A 23,995-nucleotide genomic window follows, 5' to 3' on the forward strand; every position below is an offset into this window, starting at 1 on the left:
GAGCGAGAAAGCTGCTTACTTACCTAACCTTCTATAATTGAATCATGGTTGCGGCAAAATTCCCAATTTAAAACTTGTCTCACATTCAAAACTACAAATTTTCTCACTCAATTTATTACAAAATATTCCCTATATATACACATTTATTTCAAACAAAACCTACTTATTTTCACAGAAAATTATAACGAATAACAGGAGATTAAAAACATTATAGTATTTTAAACGAATACTAAATTGGACTCAACACAGCTGATTGTTAAAATCAGTTTATCTCAGTTTAATTATACGGTCACCTGTTTCCACTTGACATTATAAAATTGATGTTTTTATTTTTATTTGTCGTTATTTTATTTAAATCAAAAGCGAAAGCGGTTATTGCTTATAAAATAAACTGGAGATCCGATGCAATGATGTGTAAAATAAAAATAATACAGAATCGCAATTTGTTTTTCTTTAAAAAATCTTAATTTGCCTTTATAACTATTTCTGAGAGTAAACATACCATACAGACACGCCTTATGGTTTCTTGGTAACTGGAGAGCTGAATTTCCGCGATTACTATTTTATTTATGAAAATTATAGTTTAATATAAACCAATTTTTCAATGGAGCAATTTTTATACCGTAAGTATGCGAAAAAACGTTTGCGAATTAGCAGAGAGTTTCTTAATTTTGTACACTTACAGTTACAGGAAACTATTCACATTTGCTTTAAGAAAGAAGAGGCAATGAAGAGTTAGATTCATAAATTAAAAATAAGTGTAAAAAATTATCGGGATAACTCAGATGCTCGGATAGCCACTGCAAATTTACTTCATCATGAACGCTGATACCGTGTGTTCGTATTTCAACTAAAAGACAAAACCAATTTAAATAAATAGAAACATTTGTATATAACACATGCTTTCAACTTACCAATTTTCCTAAGAGGTGATGATAACTCAACCATCATTTCGCCAAGGGTTTTCTTTTGCCCGCTTTTATTCAAGGGAGAAATTAACTTCTGATTGTAGACATCATCCTGTAAGTATCACATGCGTATACATACACATTTATCGAAACATGATTATTTTACTCAAAAATTATATTAATACAAAAGTTGGGCAATTCCTACTATTACTATTTATGTTATATATGTATATTATGTTGCATTTGCACGCACTTACAAACTAATAATGGTAATAATGATTTTTTTGAAATTTGCACTCTTTCCACTATAAAATTCTTATTACAAATATCTACAGGGTGAACGATATGAAGTGTTACCAATATATAAAGAAATTGATTGTAAAAAAAATAAAACATTTTAAACTTTTATGAGAAATGTTTAGTGAGTAGTTTTTCTACAATTTCTATACATTTTTTCCTAAGTACATCTTTAAAAATTAAATTTTACAAAATAAAAAATAAGGTGTTAGTAACTTGTGGGATAACCTCTCCGCTGAGGACCTCCGCAAATCGATATTGCATGGAATGAACCAATTTAGAAGTATCCTCTTTGGTAATTTTGCTCCATTAATTAGGTACTAGGTTTTAAGCATTTCCTTGGAGGTTGCTGCGCTCCAGTAAATCCCACAAATGCTCAATGGGATTGAGGTCTGGGGATTGGGGCGCTGTGCAATTGGTCATTTGTGTTATACAGCAACCAGAGCTTAATATTATACAAGTACTAGTACTATACTAGCCTTTAAAATATTTAAACAAGAAAATGTATCCATTGTTGACTTTATAAAAACAAGTTTGCCAACTCCTTGCATTTTTGTATGCAAATTTTGTATGGGAAATCGCGCTTTTTAATCACGGATTTTGAGTTCAGCGCGAAAAAGTAGATCATCTACTTATATGTTAACGTATTATAACATTATCCTCCGTAAGAATGCGTTAACATTGCTATAACACATGGGCTGAAAATTCCAGGGCCTAAAACATAGATGGCACTAGTTCTACTGTATTCACCTCTTTTTCGGTCAGTACTAGACTTAAAAAGACAGCTTTTAAAATTTTATGATATTCTATTTATTAGTTTGTGAGTTATTGTGCTAAGAGTGACGCTACTTTTGTTATTTTCAAAACAATGGATCAAAAAGAATTTCGTGTTTTAATTTTTCTCTGTTTTAAATTTAATACCGTTCAAGCGAAGCAATGGCTTGAAAAGTGTTATAAGGACTCAGCTCTATCAGAAACAACAATAAAATGATGGTTTGCTGACTTCAAATGTGGTCGTAGAGATGTACAACGTTCAAATGGGGCGGTAACACCAGAAAACATAACAAAAATCCATTTCAAAGATCGAAAAGTGAAGTTGCGTGAGTAGGCCGACATCGTACAGACATCAAAAGGACGTGTTGGCTTTATGCTGCATTAACATTTGACTATGATAAAGCTCTGTTCAAAGTGTGTACCGCGTTTGCTCATCATTTTGTTTCATCAAGACAACTGACGGTGTCACAAATGAATCGAAACAAAGGCAAAACTAAATGAATTGAACTTCGAATTGCTTCAACATCCACCGTATTCGCCATGTGCTGTTAGACCGCATACCGTTCGAAGTACTGAAAATATCATTTAGTTTAAAGTGACAATCAGTCGATTCCACCTCTTTCAAAAGAATTTGTAATCTTTCTATCCACACTATGGTGAAATTTGTGTAAATATACTGGCCCTCACCATTACAAGAGCCAATTAATTCAATTCATGCTTTTTTTGCCTTTTTATTTCCAAAAAATGTCAATATAAGGAAAATGTTTACACACGCCACTACGAAAATTTTTATTTCGTATCAGAAAAGAACAAGAAAACTCCTTCAACCTCTCCACAAAGTATATATATAATATATACATATAATTGGCGCTTACACACTTTTTTGGTGTTTGGGTGCGGTCCTCCTATTTGTGGCATGCGTACTGATGGTGTTCCTCGAATAGAGGAATGGTAGTCATGCACCAACACATTCGGCTACGGCGGCCGCCGAATACACAGCATATTCTGAATATAATAAATATGAACGATTTACATCCAGTTATTTGTAACAATTCAAATTTTCGGAAAGCTATTTTCGAAATCGCTTATACGTTCCATATACTTATACATACGAGTATATACTTACTTTGTTAATGGAAAACAAAATAAGATGGGTAATTCCGAAAAATCGTTGGTAAATGTCATTATTTAATTCTAAATAAAATTTTGGCAAATGTATTAGGGGGAGGCTCTATGGCTTGGGCATTGGGTTGCGATTACGTGTCCACACTTAGTACTAGCAATTTGTATAGGTATTGCAAATATTTTCTTGCATGTGCTTTTTTGATGAGTCATTGCACGGATTGGAAATCTTTGCAGTTCGTGTATTCCGTGCCCCTTGCAAGTGGGTTTCAAAAAATAGAGAATCAATCCAGACAACACTATTAAGGTCATGTATAGTTAAATGCATTTAACTCAAGCTGCTTATATCAACCGATTAGCTTATTGTTGATTTTTTGTAAATCGCTAAATTAACTTTAATAAGCTCCTCCGTCCACGTTGTGGATCTGGATAGAGAGCTGTTTACCTTAGAATAAAAGTTTCTAACATGAGATACAGGGTTTGATTGAAAAGTATTGAGCCTTCCTGCGCCGAGCGTCTGCCAAGCGATCAACCGAATCGGCTGGTGGGGGGAAATGATCGTTGGACCTTCCCCTTCCACTAGAAACTGGTCCCAGTTCGCTGGCAACAGCGGTGCAGTCAACATCGCTCCGCGCGTGAAAGCTGTTTTGAAAGTGTGTTAGGATTTTGCAGTGGCGAAAATGCAGCGATCGTTGGAGCAACGTTACTCGATCAAATTTTGCGTAAAGCTAAACAAAACGAGTACCGAAACCATTGGGCAACTCAAGGAGGCTTATGGGGACCAATCTCTGTCCATTGCCCAGGTAAAACGGTGGCACAAGTCGTTCAAGGAAGGCCGGAATGACGCCGGCGCACACCGCCTTCCTCTGCACCTCTGCATTGGCCAAGATGGGGGTTCTGGTGCTTCCCCACCCTCCCTACATCCCAGACCTGTCCCCTCCGGACTTCTTCTTGTTCTCGCGCCTGAAAAGAAAGCTGGAGGGAAGGCGTTTCGACTACATCGAGGCGATCCAAAAAACTGTGACAGCTGAATTGAACGTGATTCCGGCGGATGAGTTTAAAAAATGTTTCCTGCAGTGGAAGGACCGCTACCAGCGGTCCTATTTTGAAGAATATTAGTTGTATAAGTCAAAAGGTTTAATAAAACTGTTTAAAAAAAATAAGGCTCATTACTTTTCAATCAAACCCTGTATAATAGGGCGGGTCGATTTAAAAATCGTTCATTGCTCTGGGAAAATCTATTCTAGGGATCAAAATAAGAAACTTTGCTGAAGGAACCATGCCTCTAAAACGAGTTCTGATTGCGTTAAGCAACAGACGCCTGCTGGCGGGAGCAACACGTGCCCACGTACCGTGTGGACAACTCCTTATGAGACAACTCCACCCGTTGCACTTGTTGCACCTAACCGAGGTGGAGTTCGGGTGGAGCCGTTTTTGACATACGTAGTAATAGAATACCTCTGGTCCAGGGTTGGATTCAATACCAGCCCTGAGGAGAAGTATTTGGAGAAAAATTTCTGAGAGGAGTTGCTCCTGTGACGTGAGGGGTGGGATGATAGACAGTTCACTAGAAAGGGCTACTGGGGCGGCAGCCCTTAGTCGGGAAAACCCCGAGTCACTCCGGTAACGTAGAACCGGCTGCCATGGGAATTTTTGTCCCGGTCTTAACCTATTTTTCGCAGAAATGCAGAGATGTAACTCCTTTACAAGACACTACCCACCAAAACCCTTACGGAAGCATGATGGTGGCCACGCTGAACCCTTGGAACAACATTCTTCGCGTCTTTAGAAGTTTTAACAAAGACTTTGTCGTTCTCCTTATTAAAAACTTCTTCAACTGTAGACATTATCTCATTTGTGAAAATAATATTTTCATGGCCGTTGACCGCGTGCCACCGAAAAACCTGCTTGCATCTGTCGAGTCTAATTTTCTTCTTCGTGTTGTTAAAAGATGACCAGTTGAGCGACGGAAGGCTTTCATATGGAGATCATCCTTAATTAGACTAGACATGGATCTGGTCGATACATTCATTTTCCTGAGCATGATTTTCTGCTTTCTAAGGGGATTTTTGCGAATGCGTTATCGAAGGGCTTTTATTGTTGTACTGGTTAAACCCCCGAGAGGACGACCACTTTTTTTTCTGTCTGCCACTTTAAACGTTTGGGAAAAAATCGTTTGTGGTAAACGAACATTATCGAAATGTTAAATTTTTTCAGCAGTTCGTAAATCTCCCGTGCTCTTTTACCACACTTATGTAATGCAATCATTACAATGCGATTTTCCTTAGCTCCCCACTCCATTATTAGCAAGCGAAATTTCCCACGAAACTGAGTATAATTTATGAGTAGACAATGCATATGAACAAAAGTAAACTTTTTTTTTGCGAATTTGTTCTCGCCGTATACATTGTAAAGTTTGTCCCAGAATTTATGGCAAGAATAAGTATCGTATTTTAATTAGTCTTGCCAATAGGAAAGAAAAACAATGCTCGAACTAAATTTAAGTTTTTCAAAGTGCTATTCTGCAGTTTGATTGTCAAATATACTCCAAAAAGACTCTTCAAACATTAAAGGAACCACAAAAGTTAGCCAAATAGTGTCAAAATCCAAAATTAACTTCAAATTAACTAGACCATCCCCAAAATTTCCGCATAAAACCAACGCCCTCTCATCGTCAAATATCATCTCTTAACCAGAGTGAGTCCTTCGGACTACACCGCATCCATCCCCCACAATTAGTAACACCGAAATATCACCCTGTAGTCAAATATTTTGAAAATATCCCGATCTAAATATTTTGTTTATCCGCAAAACTTACAAAAACACCCTTCCGCAACATTAACAAAATCTAACAAATCAAACATAACTAATGCTTAAACAGACATCATTAAAAATCTACATAAAATCCATTGCTAAAATATGACATTGTCAATTCTGCAATAATGGGGTACACAAATTACTATCAACAAATCGAAATTATCATAAACTGACATTTTAGAATACGCCGACCCCATCGAGATGCTAAAAAATCCCATCGTTATGACAATTAAGGTAAAACTTCTGAACGAGGTCGATCCGCTCAGACGAATTTAACACAATTACAAATAATTAAAAAAGATGTTTAAAGTATTTATTAATCAATAATATATTTTTATTCATTATTTACAATGTCTTCCCAACGTTTAGGCAAATTTTTAATTCCCTGCTCAAAAAATTGTTTGCCCTTGGAGCCAAAATACGTTTCCATATCCCTTTTTATAGCTTCTTTTGAGGAGTAGTTCTTGTTATTCATATGGGATTGAAGTCCACGGAAAAGGTGATAATCACAAGATGCAATATCCGGAGAGTATGATGGATGCGGCATTAGCTCCCATCCGAGCTCGTTCAGCTTGACTAATGTTTGCCTTGCGGTATGAGGTCTTGCGTTGTTATGGTGAAACAAAACTTTGCGTCTATTCACTAAAGATGACCGATTTTTGTTAAGTGCCTCATTCAGGTTTGATAGCTGATGGGAATAATAATCAGCAGTTATCGTCTGGTTTGGTTCCAGAAGTTCATAATACCGGTCATATCCCACCAAATAGACAGAAGAATCTTCTTGGGGTGAAGGCCATCTCTAAGGGTCGGTTCTGGTGTTTCATCTTTATCTAACCATTGGCGTTTGCGAACAGCATTATTGTAAAGGACCCATTTTTCATCATCAGTAACGATACGGTTCAAAAAACTTTCATTTTCAAACCGTTGCAGCATCTGAGAACACACATTCACTCTCTGCTGAAGGTTGGCGACGGAAAGTCTATGCGGTACCCATTTTCCCAGCTTTGAAACATTTGCGTACTGAACCAGGTGCCTGAGAACTGTTCCATGCGATGAATTTAACCTCTGAGGTATCATATCTACTTAGGCGGCCGCCGTAGCCGAATGGGTTGGTGCGTGACTACCATTCGGAATTCACAGAGAGAACGTTGGTTCGAATCTCGGTGAAAATACCAAAATTAAGAAAAACTTTTTTCTAATAGCGGTCACCCCTCGGCAGGCAATGGCAAACCTCAGAATGTATTCGTGCCATGAAAAAGCTCCTCATAAAAATATCTGCCGTTCGGAGTCGGCTTGAAACTGTAGGTCCCTCCATTTGTGGAACAACATCAAGACGCACACCATAAATAGGAGAAGGAGCTCGGCCAAACACCCAAAAAGGGTGTTCGCGCCAATTATGTATATATTTATATATATATACTGTGAGCGTCAAAATAAAGTGTACAAAGCATTTTGTGATAAAATGGATTTTATTTCAGTCTTTTTTAACAAAACAATATATTTTAATTTCATGTTTTTTAAATTAGTATTTGATTCTCCACTAATTACTAGAAAGCAACAAAAAAATAAATTACAACAACAAAAGTTGTAAGACAAAAACAAAATTTAGTGCATATTTTACGCGTCAAAATAAAGTGTGCAGAGATATATTTTACAAAAATGATATCGATTTAGTATTTTGTTGATTTCCCTTTTGCTTTGATAACGGAAGATAGTCTTCGGGGCATCGACTCAACTAGTTTTTTTTGTCACGTCAAATGAAATTTTATCCCACTCTTCCTTTATAGCGAGTTTCAGCATATCCATATTGGTGATTGTCCTTTTCCGGATTTGGTGGTCTAAATGCTCCCACAAATGTTCAAAAGGGTTTAAGTCCGGTGACTGTGGAGGATGATCCAATGTCTTAGGAGTACGATAAAGCAGCCATTCTTTTACTATTTTTGCTGTGTGCTTGGGATCATTATTTTGTTGAAAGATCCAAGATCCCTGCAAGTATAATTTCTGCACACTGGTGAGTAAATTATTTTGTAAAATATTCAGATAATCTGTTTTGTTCATGGTACTTTCAATACAATCAAATTGCCAACTCCGCTTGCCGCCATACATCCCCACACCATCACCGAACCCCCACCGTGCTTAACTGTGGTTATCGAATTTTGGTCGGCATACTCTTTATTTTTGGTTCTCCAGACTTTAACATGTTTTTTCTGCCCAAATACCTCGAACTTACTTTCATCGCTAAACAGTACATTATTCCAGAAAGAAACATCCCGATTTTCGTATTTTTTTGCATAATCAAGACGTTTTTTTTTATTAACTGTAGATATTAGCTGCTTTTTTCGTAGGAGACCATGTAACCCATTTGCGTGCAACGTTCGACGTATTGTACTGGCACTTACGCTAGTATCTGATGCAGTTGAAACTTCTTGTGATATTTTGACCGCACTTTTAAAGGGATTTTTCTTCACATCACGCACTATAGACCTTACTTCAGTCTCATTTAAAATTTTTGGAAGGCCTGCATGGACGGCCGGTATTTTGCAACTATTTTTTTACAGTATTATGGCTTCTGTTGACAATAGAGCTAATTTCACGAAATGTTTTACCTTCATTGCGAAGCTTCAGTACCAGTTCTCTAACATCAGTTGAAGTTTGTTTACCCATTATTAAAAAAAATAAATAATAGAATTTAATTTACTGTAGACAAAAACTTTTCACTCTGCCGATCGCAACCAATTAAAATACAATATGAAAAAAGTTTCAATGCATCAAAAAAGGAAGTAAACAACCAAATATAACGGTATTTTTTTACCGTACAACATCGCTAAAATGCTACTGATGTACGCTGTACACTTTATTTTGACGCGTAAAATATGCACTAAATTTTGTTTTTGTTTTACAACTTTTGTTGTTGTAAATATTTTGTTGTTGTTTTGTAGTAATTAGTAGAGAATCTAATACTAATGTAATATAAAAAACATGACATTAAAATATATTGTTTTTTATAAAAGACTGAAATAAAATCCATATTATACCAAATGCTTTGTACACTTTATTTTGACGCTCACAGTATATCATATCGACTGTCAAAATTGGCTCAGCTTCCATGAGTTCGAGCAAGGCGTCGGAGTTAAAGACTTCAGGACGATCAGCGCGCGCAGTTACCATTTCGGAATTTTTAAAACCACTTTTGCGCAGTCCTTACACTCACGGTATCCTCTCCGTGAACAGTGTTTATTTCTGCAGCACCAGTTGTTGCATTTTTACCACTTTTATAAAAAAATACCAAATATGCCCCTTATACGCGTTCGAAGATTCCATTTTATTTTTTAACAACACGTGCTTCTATCCGCGATTAGAATCACTTGTTGAATGAACAATATATCAAAGAAAATATAAATAGTTCCGTTATATTCAGCGAATAATATGATATTTTGTGCACAAATTCACCTAATGGCTGTTTTAAAATATCATTATTCACGTATGAATACAAAGTGACTTACCCAGTCATGATTAATATTAAAGACGAGTGACTTTTTTATGGTTGCAATTAAAAAGTGTTACTCAATGAATGTGACTGCAGCAATGGTTTTAAATTGAGTTGACTGCATTACTTAATACCTCTGTTATACTATACGAGGTCTGTTCAAAAAATAAGGTGAACATTTCAAAATTTGACTTTCGATAATTTTTTTTTTATGTTGGTGTACTCGTCTCGAAGATATGTTCAGGGCTTTAGCAATATAGTTTGTTTGGTTTTTTTTGGGAAAGGCATAAGTAAGACAAGTGTTTTGCGTGTTCGGCGATTTTCTACTGCCGACTCTGGGTTATCCTGGACTCTTCCATTGGGACAATTGGGACAATATATAACCGTGATTCGTTACCAGTTATGACCCTTTTAAGCAAATCTGGATCATCGTTGACGTCATTCAATAATTTCTGAGCGATGCTCATGCAACGTTGTTTTTTTGTCAAAATTCAGCAATTTTGAAATGAACTTCGCCACATGCTTCTTGCCTAAAATTTCCGAAAATATAGCATGGCATGAACTAACCGATATGCCAACAGCCACAGTAACTTCTTTAATTGTGATTCGACGATTCTCGATAACAATTATCTTCCCTTTTTCCACATTTTCATCGGTTGTTGATGTGTGAGGCGTCCAGAGCGAACGTCGTCATTCACTTCTCCTCGACTTCCTGTGAAAAGCTTGTACCACTTGTAAGCATTTTTTTACTCAGAGTATCAGGGTACATGCTATGTTGCTAAAACCGTGAACACATCTTCGAGCTTCGAGACGAGTGTACCAATATAAAAAATAATAATAATCGAAAGTCGAATGTACGTAGCCCGCGTAATTTGAAAATTTACCTTATTTTTTTAACAGACCTCGTACATGCAACCTTACTTTCATTAACTAGCGTTAATTTTTCTTTTTTTTCTTTTTCAGATAAAAATTTGTCAAAAAAGGGCACGAAAGTGGTACACTCGGCCGATCACAACCGCATCGAGAGTTTCTGATATTTTTAGAAGACAAAAAAGAGATTCAACACTTTACCTACACCGGATCGGATCCTTTAACAAGTTTGGTAAAATAAAAAAACAAAAGGCACACTGAAAAGTTCGATTCTATCCGAAGGCTAGACAAAACGTCAATAACATTTTTTGAAATATCTATAATAACGTGACCACCAATTTACAAGGTAAATAAAAGAATAATAATTCGTGATGAATTTCTACAATACGACTATGTTTATCAAAAACTTGCCGATGTTAAAAGGGTACTCACTTCAGAATAAAACCGTATAGGAATGCATTTAAATGTCTCTTGGTCTCCACTTGGCTCCATTAACCGCCGATTAATAGCCCAAAACTGATCGAATTTGTCATTGCTCAATCCTTGCCACAACTGGTTATGCTCCTTTTTTTGCATTGAAGATATTATTTGACCGCGATGTTTAAGAACATCGGCTTCCTTCAGGCATGACATAAAATGTGATTCCAAAAGTTCTCTATATAAATATAGCACGTATGTTATAGTATACTGATGTTTTATTATTTTGTTGTTAATAGTACATACCTAGTTGAAATCCTTACTAATACGTCATCGGGGAACTTTGAAAAATGTATTGTTAGATTCCATGGAACTCCATCATCGTCAGGATGCAACTGATCATAGATTACTCCTGAAATTACAAGTATTAAATCGGTTTCCATGTTCTATATTACCATATGACTAGGATTAAAGCATCCAGTTAAATAGTACATCTCGTATTGAATTTTATGTTCCCCAAATAAAGGGGCCTACACTTTTATGACGGCCACGAACGGCAGATAGTTTTTTAAGAAGAGCTTTTCCACAGTAGAAATACACTCATAGGTTTTCCATTGCCTGCCGACAAGCGCCTGCTATTAGAAACAAGCCCACATGCCCACAATAGGGAAGATCATTCTCATCACAAGGACGAAGGAAGGTTACCACGGTCATATCAAAGATGCAGAGCTCAGAGCAAAGAGAAAGGGCATTCAGCATGGTAAACGACGATGCAAAAGGTTCTACGGTTCCACGCCACCGGAATAACACATTCCCATGGCAGCCGGTTCTACGTTACCGGACTGACCCCAGTTTTTCCCGACCAAGGGCTGCCACCCAGTAAACTAGCCCTGTCTAGTGTACCGTACCCCACCCCCAATCTATCGTCACAGGAGCAATCCCTCGCACCATGTTTGCTCCAAATACTTCTCTTCAGGGCTGGTATTGAACCCAACCATGGACCAGAAGTATTCTATTGCTGCATATGCCAGAAACGGCTCCACTCGAACTCCACCTCGGTTAAGTGCAACAAGTGCAACGGGTGGTGCTATCTTAAGATCTGCTCAGACCTTAAAACCCACAGAGACTGGTTCACACGGTATGTGGCCACGTGTTGCTCCCAGACCAGAGTTCCTCGGAACCTGACATCAGTCAAGTGCAACTCTTGTAATGGCTGGTGCCACTTTCGGAGGTGTTCTGGCCTGCGCACCAACCGTGAGTGGGCACGCGGCTACGTTGCCCCCTGCTGCAGAGCTCTGCACCCGCAACCACCCGCCCGTCAACATCAGGCCTAAAAAACTACTGCGGAACGCACAGCAGGACCAACGCAGACAACACACCCCGTGTTACGACCATACTCCCGAGGAGTTTCAAGCTCCTCCAACTGAACTGCACAGCACCCCCACAGCACTCACCGTCATTAAGACTCAGATAAACCACGGGCTCAACCAAAACCGCCCCAGCGAGGGGACTGTCCTAGTAGCGTTGGACCTAAAAAAAAGGTTACTATCAGATCAGTCTATAAGTTCGTGCGTTTTTGAAAGGTGGTTTTAAAATTAATAAAAAAGATGTTTAAAGTATTTATTAATCAATAATATATTTTTCTTCATTATTTACAAAGTCTTCCCAACGTTTAGGCAAATATTTAATTCCCTGCTCAAAAAATTGTTTCGATATCCCTTTTTATAGCTTCTTTTGAGAAGTAGTTCTTGTTATTCATATGGGATTGAAGTCCACGGAAAAGGTGATAATCACAAGATGCAATATCCGGAGAGTATGGTGGATGCGGCATTAGCTCCCATCCGGGCTCGTTCAGCTTGACTAATGTTTGCTTTGCGGTATGAGGTCTTGCGTTGTCGTGGTGAAGCAAAACTTTGCGTCTATTCACTAAAGACGGTCGATTTTTGTTAAGTGCCTCATTCAGGTTTGATAGCTGATGGGAATAATAATCAGCAGTTATCGTCTGGTTTGGTTCCAGAAGTTCATAATACCGGTCATACCCCACCAAATAGACAGGAGAATCTTCTTGGGATGAAGGCCATCTCTAAGGGTCGGTTCTGGTGTTTCATTTTTATCTAACCATTGACGTTTGCGAACAGGATTATTGTAAAGGACCCATTTTTCATCATCAGTAACGATACGGTTCAAAAAACTTTCATTTTCAAACCGTTGCAGCATCTGAGAACACACATTCACTCTCTGCTGAAGGTTGGCGACGGAAAGTCTATGCGGTACCCATTTTCCCAGCTTTGAAACATTTGCCAACTGAACCAGGTGCCTGAGAACTGTTCCATGCGATGAATTTAACCTATCAGGTATCATATCTACTCAGGCGGCCGCCGTAGCCGAATGGGTTGGTGCATGACTACCATTCGGAATTCACAGAAAGAACGTTGGTTCGAATCTCGGTGAAAACACCAAAATTAAGAAAAACATTTTTCTAATAGCGGTCGCCCCTCGGCAGGCAATGGCAAACCTCATAGTGTATTCATGCGATGAAAAAGCTCCTCACAAAAATATCTGCCGTTCGGAGTCGGCTTGAAACTGTAGGTCCCTCCATTTGTGGAACAACATCAAGACGCACACCACAAATACGAGGAGGTTTTCGGTCAAACACCCAAAAAGGGTGTACGCGCCAATTATATATATACATATATACTAGGGCGGGTCGATTTAAAAATCGCTCATTGCTCTGTGAAAATCGTATTCTGGGAATCAAAATAAGAAACTTTGCCGAAGGAACCATACCTCTAAAACGAATTCTGATGTCCCCCAATTTGGGTCGAACGAAAAATCCCACTTTGACCCATTTAGAGTGCTCCAATCGAGTCTAAATGTATGACCGACCCTCACTAACTTTGTGTGGCACACCCCCTGGAACTCCCCTGGGGGGTTCCCCATACAATCATTTCAAAATATCACCATTTTTGGCCTTCGGCAAAGTTTCTTAATTTCATCCCTAGAATATGATTTTCACAGAGCAATGGGCGATTTTTTTGCCTCCCCACAAAAGACACTAAAAGTTCGACCCAAATTGGGGGACATCAGAATTCGTTTAGAGGTCTGGTTCCTTCGGCAAAGTTTCTTATTTTGATCCCTAGAATATGATTTTCACAGAGCAATGGGCGATTTTTTGCCTCCCCACAAATCGACCCGGCCTAATATATACATATATATCATATCGATTGTCAAATTTGGCTCAGCTTCCATGAGTTCGAGCAAGGCGTCGCAGTTAAAGACTTCAGGATGATCAGCGCGCGCAGTTACCATTTCGGAATTTTGAAAACCACTTTTGCGCAGTCCTTACACTCACGGTATCCTCTCCGTGAACAGTGTTTATTTCTGCAGCACCAGTTGTTGCATTTTTACCACTTTTATAAAAAAATACCAAATATGCCTCTTATACGCGATTAAAATCACTTGTTGAATGAACAATATATCAAAGAAAATATAAATAGTTCGTTATATTTGGCCAATAATTTTTTGTATGCAAAAATCGTACAAAAGTAATATTATGGGTAAAATACGCACGAACTTATGGACTGACCTGATAGATGATATCTTACAGTCGACACTCCCGCCAAGGCTTAAGAGGTAGACCGCGAACTACCTGAGTGGTCGTCATTCGTCGGTGCTATTTCGAGACCAAATCTGTAAACAGAGGAAAATAAAGCAAGGAGTTCCGCACGGTGGTGTCCTTTCACCCTTGCTTTTTAACTTCTATGTCTCGAAACGCCCCCGACCACCAGAGGAAGTCCTGTGTGCCAATGTGAACGATTTCCTCATCTGACTTTCACGCTTTTTTACTGCGAGGAATCTACAACTTCCCCCCACAAAGTCCACGGCGACCGTCTTTACCATTTAGAGAAAGGGGGTCAAACTGCAACTTAAAATCAAAGTCGACGACTCACCAATACCGACTGTTAACAACTCCAACATTTTGGGAGTTGCCTTCAACAGTTTTCTCTCATTCTCTGCGCATACAACCACAATTGCTACTAAAGTCCAAAACCGCAACAAGGTCCTCAAATCGCTTGCCGGTAGCACATGGGACAAAGACAAAGAAATGTTGTTGGCGACATTTAAGGCAATTGGCCGGACGGTTCTCAATTACGCTGGGCCTGTCTGGTCGCCTGGAACTAGTGATTCGCAATGGACAAACCTTCAGACTTACTAAACCACTGTTATTCGGACAGCGACGGGATGGCTTCTGATGTCCCCACTACAGCAACCAATTACGCCGAAGAGATCCAGGACAAAACAAATTGACAACTACTGGACCGGACAGTTTTTAGACATACTATGAACGACATTCATCGGGAGACCATTACCACCTTCTTAAACTCCCGACCACCGAATGCCGTAATCGGAGTCCAACCACCACCTACAGCACATGAAGACCTTCAGCTACCCCGAGAGACCCGCGTAACTGTGGTTCAATTACGTTTTGGATACTGTAGCAGGTTAAACTCCTACTTATCCAGAATTGACCCCGACATACTAAACATATGTCCGGCATATGAAGGCACCCCGCACGACACTAACCACCTTTTCACACCTACTCATCTAACACCCCTCTCCCTCTGGACCCAACCCGTCGAAACAGCTAGTTTCCTGGGCCTACCGTTATATGAGCTAGACGAAGACGACCGGTGATCACGCTACACTGACAGGGCAGAGGTGCTGCTACAACAACAACAACAAACATACACAGATTTAATGGCATCAATAATAATATGCCTTGACAACCGTATGGTTAAGATCAAAATACGCCGACCAAGGAGAAGTAAATAAATAGCAGATATAACAGTAATATGGATTAATACATTATAAAATGTCAACATGAGAAACAAAATAGGGCTGGGACTCGCAATAATGTAACTTGGGCAATTTTTGGCAAACTATAATGTCTTAACTAATGAATCTCGGTGGAGATGTTACGGAGGTGTTAAGGAACAATCTTTATAACTCCCAATTATTCGGGAAATAATAGTTTCGTAATTATTTGCCTTCACAGTGCCCTGGGAACTTCACTATAGTTTCGCACAATGAACTATATACTTTTTTACACTTCACTAAAATTCGCTAAATATACACTCAAACGCGTGTTTTTACTTATTTTTATACTTGTATTCGAATTACTTTCATTAAATCAAATGTAATTGCATTTAAGGATGAGGATGGGGTTATTGTGCCTCTTTACTACACACACGCATATGACGTTTTAATTTTGGGTTCAATGGTTTTAACACGAAAAGGAGTTCTACGCAAAAATACTGTGGATTGCGTAGCAAGAGTTGGACTGATGAGGGTTATTTTTTTTTTTTGAAGCGCGGCCAAAGGCCACCCACGCGGAAAGAAGTTCTACGCAAAAATACTGTGGGCTGTGCTTTCCATTTCTACGATATATTTGCTTATAATGTCTAAGTGCGTGGACCGAATTTAAAAATTATAACACGCAAATGTAGTCACTATATCAGCCTTTTGATTTATGTTACTTTTTATAAATTAAAATCAAAAATTAATAGCAATATTTAACGTTAAAAATACATCTTTTTTGCATAAGCTTGAAGAAATACCCTATTACAGACGCTTATTTCACTTAAATACAAACACAGAAAAGTAACAAAATCATTTATAAACATTCTTTATTACATTAAAATTCGATTTAAAGCTATTTTTACTAAATAATACTCCAAATTCTATTAAAATTCTATTATTTCAAATGTTCTTCTAACCGTTTGTAATACCGTGCAGAATAAATGTGAGGAGCGAACTGTCAAACGAACGATGAGAGAGAAAAGGGAACAATTCTTTTATTATTATTTTTATTATCTATAGGGGCGCTTTTTTGATTTCAAATATACATATATATTACAAAAACAAATATTTTTACAAATATTGAAAATTTGGAATAAAAATCGCGCGATATACATATACAGCGAGGTGCAAAAATGGAACATAAATATCATAAGTTACGTTTAGTATTATATGTAGTATTATATAATTAGTGTGTAAGCTTCAAATGAGCCCATAACGGTTAAAATCTAACAACAACAACTACTCATTGGAAATCTAACAACAACAACTACTCAACTGAAAATAAAAACCCAAATGTTCCAATTATACACCGCTTATCTATATATATAAAAAGAAGTTACATTTCCTTGGTAATCTTATAACTCAACTACCGCCAAACCGATTGACACAAACATTTTAGAGTTCTTTTCTATCTTTGAGGAGGTGGTTTGTGTGAAGTTTGATTGAAATCGGTGCAGCCGTTCCTGAGTTATGACACTTTATTTGAGTAATGGTTTCCTCTCATACGAAATGCCTGTATGGGAAAAACAACAACAAATACACAGCCGCTTATGAGCGTTTCTGTTGTACTGTTGTGGTTGTAAGTGTATTATGTTAATATTAATTTTGGACAAAAATATAATAAAAACTGGAGCATTCAAGGAACTGGAAAAACATTTTTAACTTTATTTATTTTAGCATAATTTATTTAGCGTTAAAAATTTAAATGGAAATTAAAGAATCAAAGTTTAATTACAAGTTTTTATCGGCTCTTTCATCTTACCTGTATATACATAGGTGACCACCACAATCAAATTTTAAAAAAGTACAGAAAAGGCTATTGTGACATCTTTAGAAAGTATGTTGAATGAAAAAAAATCAACTAATTCAACTGTTTAAACATTTTACGAGTTCTGTAAAGAAAACTGAATATGAAAAATTTCTAGCGATATAAAAAAAACATTTTATGTATGGTGGTGCGAAGCCCACTGGGAAATGCTAGTTTATTTATAAAAAAAAAAGTACAAAAAAGAAATTATTTTAATATTTCGTCCAAAGCCCCTTCGATTTTTTTAATGCCTTTATACGGTTTGGCATACTTTCTGTATATTTAGCCACAGTTTGTGGCGGAATGGAGTAACACACATCCTGGACTCGCTCCCAGACCTCATTCATCCCTTTTGGCGGGTTTACATAGTTTGCGAGCTTTTGTTTTACGAGATGCCACAAATTCTCAATGGGGTTCATGCCAGGGGTTTGTGCTGGCCACTGCATAACCGAAAATTTTTGGGACTTCAGCCAGCTGGACACCATTTTTGCCGTATGTTTAGGGTCATTGTCTTGTTGAAAAATAACTTTTTCAACAGCAAGACCGATTTTTTTGGATGGCAGCAGGCAAATTTTCTTGCAAGATCGTCAAGTACTGCTCCTTTTTCATTCGTCCTTCGATTTTGATCAAAGGACCCACACCATTGCAAGTGATGCACCCCCAAACCATTATGTTGTCACCACCATGCTTCACTGTTTCTTTCACGCTTGATTTTGTTAACTGCTGGGGATCTTTTGACCAAAACCATGAACAGCCATCCGATTCAAATCGGTTGATTTTTGTTTCATCTGACCATATCACCTGTAAAAAATAAAAATATGCATTAAATGATATTAATTATGGAAGCTTTACTGCTTAGTACCTGCTGCCAATCTGCATTAGTCCAATCGGTGTGTACTTCAGCAAACATTTTTCTGCTCATTATGTTTTTTTTTTAAAGCAGCGGTTTTTTCTTCTTTTCTGTAAGCGGTGCATAATTGGAACATTTGTGTTTTTTTTTCAGCTCTTCCAATGAGTAGTGTTACAAAAACAAATATTTTTACAAATACTGAAAATTTGGAATAAAAATCGCGGGATTTTTAGCCCAAATTTTCGCCTGCGGCGTTTTTTTTTGTTCTCAAATATACATACATGTTACAAAAACAAATATTTTTACAAATACTGAAAATTTGGAATAAAAGTCGCGCGATTTTTAGTCCAAATTTTAGCCTGTGGCGCTTTTTTGATTTCAAATATACATACATACTACATTTTACAAAAAAAATTTTATAAATAGTGAAATAGTGCAAAATCGGACAATTTTTAGCCTAAATTTTCGCCAGCGGCACTCATAACTTTTACGATAAAACAACATTTTCATAAGTGCTATGAATTATAAAACCTAAGTTAAATGCTTGCTGGATTGAGGACTACTGTATACACTTCTTTTCAACTGTATTTCAGTACAAACTGCAAATGCGGTCGGAAAACCCCTAATTTTTAAACTTCTCCTGGGGGTTCTATAGGGACCCTAGGAAGTTGGGACGTTATAACGGTGTGACCTTGCTCTTTCTAATGGGCGTGGTGGGTGGTGCCACGCCCCATCCACCTCCGCCCCCCATTCAAATATATCGTGGTAGTAATGGAAAGTTTTGCCGAAAATCTTTTTATGAAAAGCATTAGGACCCGTTTGTAAAACTGATCGAAACAATACAATATACATATAAACCGTAATTTTTGGTTTTTAATTACTTTATTATTTTTTGCGATACCTTTAACATCATTGTTTTTACGTTTCGATGAGTAAAATACGTCCATAACATAATTCCGACAATCGCACTGCTTTTATTTTAAATTTCCTTCTGCAACGCTTTTTTCGTATGTTTATATTTTCAAAAATATTTCTCAATCTTAAATTACAGCTAAAAATACGACTAAAATTTAGTATAATGTATATCGCTTTGGAAAAAACGGTAAAAAGGGGGTGATAGAGGGGTGTATCCCCATCGTAAAACTGAAAACAGAACCTGCCGGAGGCTTATAGTTTTTAGGTAATTTAATGTTAAAGTTCTATAATTTAGCGAAAAGTTGGTGTTGCCATACACCTGAAATGAAAACGAAGTTCGCACGCAGGGATGTTCAGTGGAAGGTTCATTGTAAAACTGCAGTATTTTTTGCTGTAATTTAAAGTTGAGAAATAATTTTGAAAATAAAAACATACAACTCATTTAAACTTAAAAACAATGATATTAAGCGTATCACAAAAAATAATAAGGTAATTAAAATTAAATTAAATTAATTAACACAGTATTTTTGCGTGGAACTCCTTATCGCGTAGGCGGCCTTCGGCCGCGCTTCAAAAAAATAACCCTCATCAGTCCAACTCCGGCTACGCAATCCACAGTATTTTTGCGTAGAATTCCTTTTCGCGTGGGCGGCCTTCGGCCGCGCTTCAAAAAAATAACCCTCATCAGTCCAACTCCGGCTACGCAATCCACAGTATTTTTGCGTAGAACTCCTATTCGCGTGGGCGGCCTTCGGCCGCGCTTCAAAAAAATAACCCTCATCAGTCCAACTCCGGCTACGCAATGCGCAGTATTTTTGCGTAAAACTCCTTTCCGTGTTAAAACCATTGAACCCAAAATTAAAACGTCATATGCGTGTATGTAGTAAGCAGGCACAATAACCCCCATTCCCATCATTAACACTAAACTCAAGTACTTAATTTTTGTTTTCATTTGCAGGCATCCGGCAACACCATACTGTTGTAATTCCAATCTTCTTCTTGTTCGCGCTTAAAATTGGAATGTGATTGCATAGGCAAATGAATTTGCATTTAATTTTAATAGATATAATTAGAATATTAGCATAAAAATCGGTAAAAACACGCGTGGGAGTGTATATTTGGTGAATTTTAGTGAAATGTTAAAAAATATAGAGTGTAATGTGGCAAATTATAGTGAAGTTCCCGAGGGCATTTTGAATGTAAATAATTAAAAAATTATTATTTCCCGAATAATTTAAAGTTATAAAGAGTGTTCCTTAACACCTCACTAACATCTCCACCAAGTTTCATTAAAAAAAAAACATGGTAATTATACAGAAGAGCGGCCCTTCAGAAAATCAATATTTTTGTAAAATTTTTTCAATGATATCAATAAAATGTATTGTAAAAGAGTGTTTAAGATCGGGGGAACTATACTTTTATGTAGGATTTACTGTTAATATGAATATCAAATCCGGCGGCCCTTCAGAAAATCAATATTTTTGTAAAATTTTTTCAATGATATCAATAAAATGTATTGTAAAAGAGTGTTTAAGGAGTTCTACGCAAAAATATTGTGGATTGCGTAGCCGGAGTTGGACTGATGAGGGTTATTTTTTTGAAGCGCGGCCGAAGGCCGCCCACGCGAAAAGGAGTTCTACGCAAAAATACTGTGGATTGCGTAGCCGGAGTTGGACTGATGAGGGTTATTTTTTTGAAGCGCGGCCGAAGGCCGCCCACGCGAAAAGGAGTTCTACGCAAAAATACTGTGGATTGCGTAGCCGGAGTTGGACTGATGAGGGTTATTTTTTTGAAGCGCGGCCGAAGGCCGCCCACGCGAAAAGCAGTTCTACGCAAAAATACTGTGGATTGCGTAGCCGGAGTTGGACTGATGAGGGTTATTTTTTTGAAGCGCGGCCGAAGGCCGCCCACGCGAAAAGGAGTTCTACGCAAAAATACTGTGGATTGCGTAGCCGGAGTTGGACAACATTTCAAAACACTTATATAATGTTCAAGCGGTAATTCTTGTTGTGTCGCCCGCCGGATTTGATATTCATATTAACAGTAAATCCTACATAAAAGTATAGTTCCCCCGATCTTAAACACTCTTTTACAATACATTTTATTGATATCATTGAAAAAATTTTACAAAAATATTGATTTTCTGAAGGGCCGCTCTTCTGTATAATTACCAAAAACATTATATATTAGTTTGCCAGAAATTCCAAAATATACATTGTTCTAAATTCCAGCCAAAAATACTGCAGATTTACAATCAACCCTCCACTGAACATACATATCTGTATACGAACTTCGTTTTTATTTCAGGTGTATGGCCACACCAACTTTTCACTAAATTACACAACTTTAACATTAAATTACTTAAAAACTATAAGCCTCCGGACGGTGCGGTTTTCAAATTTAAGATAGGGATACACCTCTCTAATCCCCCCCTTTAAACCTTTTTTTGCACCTTTTGCAGGTTACATTATACTAAATTTTTTTCCCCACCGTAATAGTACTTCTAAACAAAAAGGTCATCTTTGAGCAACATGTGCATATGAAAAGAAAATATTTTCTATTCCGACGTAATAAGGGAAAAATAAAGGAAAGTTAACTGAAAAAAATTCCAAGTTATGTACATATGTATATCTTACCGATTATAAAAACCTCATATTTATGTGAATACAAAAATCCAGATATATGGCAACAATGGCGGGCGAAAATTCCAAATAAAAACTTTTGCCAATAAATTAGACAGTAAACTCTAGCAGTAACTATGCATATATAAAATACGTTTCAATATTTTACACAACCCTAGTGAAACTTTATATATAAGTATGTCATTCTGCTTACCAATTGGATAATGTAACTTTAAGGGAATCCCATTGTAGTCGAACCATATATTTCCGTCCTGTTGTTCATGTGAAATGTACCGACTGAAATATTTTTTTACCTGAGTATAGAAAAAATATATTTTTATAGGCACATATTAATCCATTCAACTCTGTACCTTATCTGTTACTAATGGCAGATAACTTAATCGCGAAACCATTAAGTAGAAATTCTCAGGTTGTTGCAAACCAACTATTTCCTCCGAATCAGCTTGGAAACATATCGGAATTTGGCCTTCCCAGATCATCCTTAGTATTTCGCGGTCATGCGACATTGTTGGAAATGAAGTCTTATAGTGGATTCTAATATATTCACAGATTCAGTAAAGCAACCGAAGAGCTTAAAAATTTTTTATCCAACTTTTTATTTCGAATTGAAAGTGGACTGCAATTGAAGAGGACGATGTATATTGGTGTATTGAATCTAAGCCGATTTCTCTTGCGATTTCGATAAATCTATGTTAAGGGTGCTCACACTCTCCAACGTTAACATTCCGTTGCAGTTGACACGAATAAACATATGAGAGCCCTATGTAAATGAAAAATCATTACCGTTCCGTTCCGCAGGATCGTAAATCGTGTACGTGGTAAATGAAAAATTTTGGATTGTTCTCTAAAAATATTCACGTAATAAAAACCGGCTCGGTGCAAGCATATATTCGATGCAACTCTTTAACCGACTGTTTCGTCGTCTTCATTACAGTATTCTTCATTTAAAGCTGTGGGTTTCGAACGAGGTTTAACAATCCATCGTTTTTATAGGGTTGGCAGAAGCCATGTTGATAGTGATCACCATATTTATATTGGCGGCTCAAAGATGGACAATGGCACTGGATCAAGAGTTTACTCGGAACAATTATCTTTAAATTGCTCATTTAAACTCCCAGACAGCTGTAGCGTCTTCCAAGCTGAGATCGACGCTATAGACCATGCAGAAAAAATGATTAGACTGATGGTCTTACCTCCAGCAAACCTCACAACTGGCCTCAATGCGCATAAATTCAAGATGTGTTGAAAAATGCAGGAGGTCGCTCTGAAAGAGTGAATGAATGTGCAAGGAAAAGCTTGACCTTCAGTGAGTGGTAGAGAACATAAGCATACCTCTAAACGAATTATACGCTGCGATTGACCTGAGCGTATACGCTGAAACCAATAGAAGGTGATCTCTGACTACTAACTGTAGGTTCTCCACAGCGCTCTGGTCAAAATTCAATCTTAAGAGGACAAAATGTCTGCACCTTTGCACCTCAGCCAGTAGAATGGGTACATCTCACAAAGACTTCTGCAGGAGTTATGGAGACGAATGTCCCTGTGCCTCTGTGAATGTCCTGCACTTCAAAGAAGCCGTGCCAAATTTCTTCGAAAACCTGGAAAATTTACAAAATGTCTCGCTGGTTCCAAAGGAACTTCGGGGAAGTGAACTACTTCTTAACTCATACTTCCGGATGAGCAAGGTAACCGATTCCAAGTGCATATACTGCGAAGCGCTGAGCGATGACGCTGAACACACATTTTTTAGTTGTAATAGATGGCTCGCGGAAAGAAATGCTCTGAGGGAGCAGATTGGCGACAGCGCACCGAGCAACATAATCAGCAAAATGCTCGAACGCGAGGACAGCTGGAACGCTGTAAAGAAATACATCGAGAACGTACTACGGGAAAAAAAGATCGACCTAGACACAGTGCAGCAAAGTCAAGCCGTACAGATAGAGACACAAGAAGACGAGCCTATAGCATGAAAGCTGGCTACAAATATGGTGGATCCAGACGTGGGTGAATAGAATTGGTCCTTTATGGACTCTAAACCTCTCGAAGTAATATAGAAAGCAGTTCCGGGAAGGGTGTCTCCCCAGAAAGAGAGGAGGGATCGTTTAAGTGGCCAAACCACACAACGCAGTAGACGACGGTCGCTGTAAATGCGAAGGCATTTTGAACCCTACCTCATCCACCAAAAAACAAAGAACGCAGAACAACGCGCTTGGTTTGGGTGCTGTTTAT

At 37.7% G+C, this 23,995-nt stretch overlaps 1 protein-coding gene across 1 annotated transcript; it reads right to left on the reverse strand.

Annotated features, from left to right (window-relative positions):
• Positions 1-522: 522 nt before the first annotated feature.
• LOC129237023 (autophagy protein 5) lies at positions 523-22,434 on the reverse strand. The gene is made up of 6 exons (XM_054871389.1): positions 22,117-22,434; positions 21,960-22,059; positions 10,999-11,104; positions 10,708-10,930; positions 915-1,020; positions 523-850 (listed from the first exon to the last, which is right to left on the reverse strand). The coding sequence occupies exons 1-6, from the start codon at positions 22,270-22,272 to the stop codon at positions 711-713; spliced, it is 831 nt and encodes a 276-aa protein (XP_054727364.1). The 5' UTR covers positions 22,273-22,434; the 3' UTR covers positions 523-710.
• Positions 22,435-23,995: the final 1,561 nt, after the last annotated feature.

This window comes from Anastrepha obliqua, chromosome 2 (assembly GCF_027943255.1).
Source record: "Anastrepha obliqua isolate idAnaObli1 chromosome 2, idAnaObli1_1.0, whole genome shotgun sequence".
In the NCBI taxonomy this organism is placed as follows: domain Eukaryota; kingdom Metazoa; phylum Arthropoda; class Insecta; order Diptera; family Tephritidae; genus Anastrepha; species Anastrepha obliqua.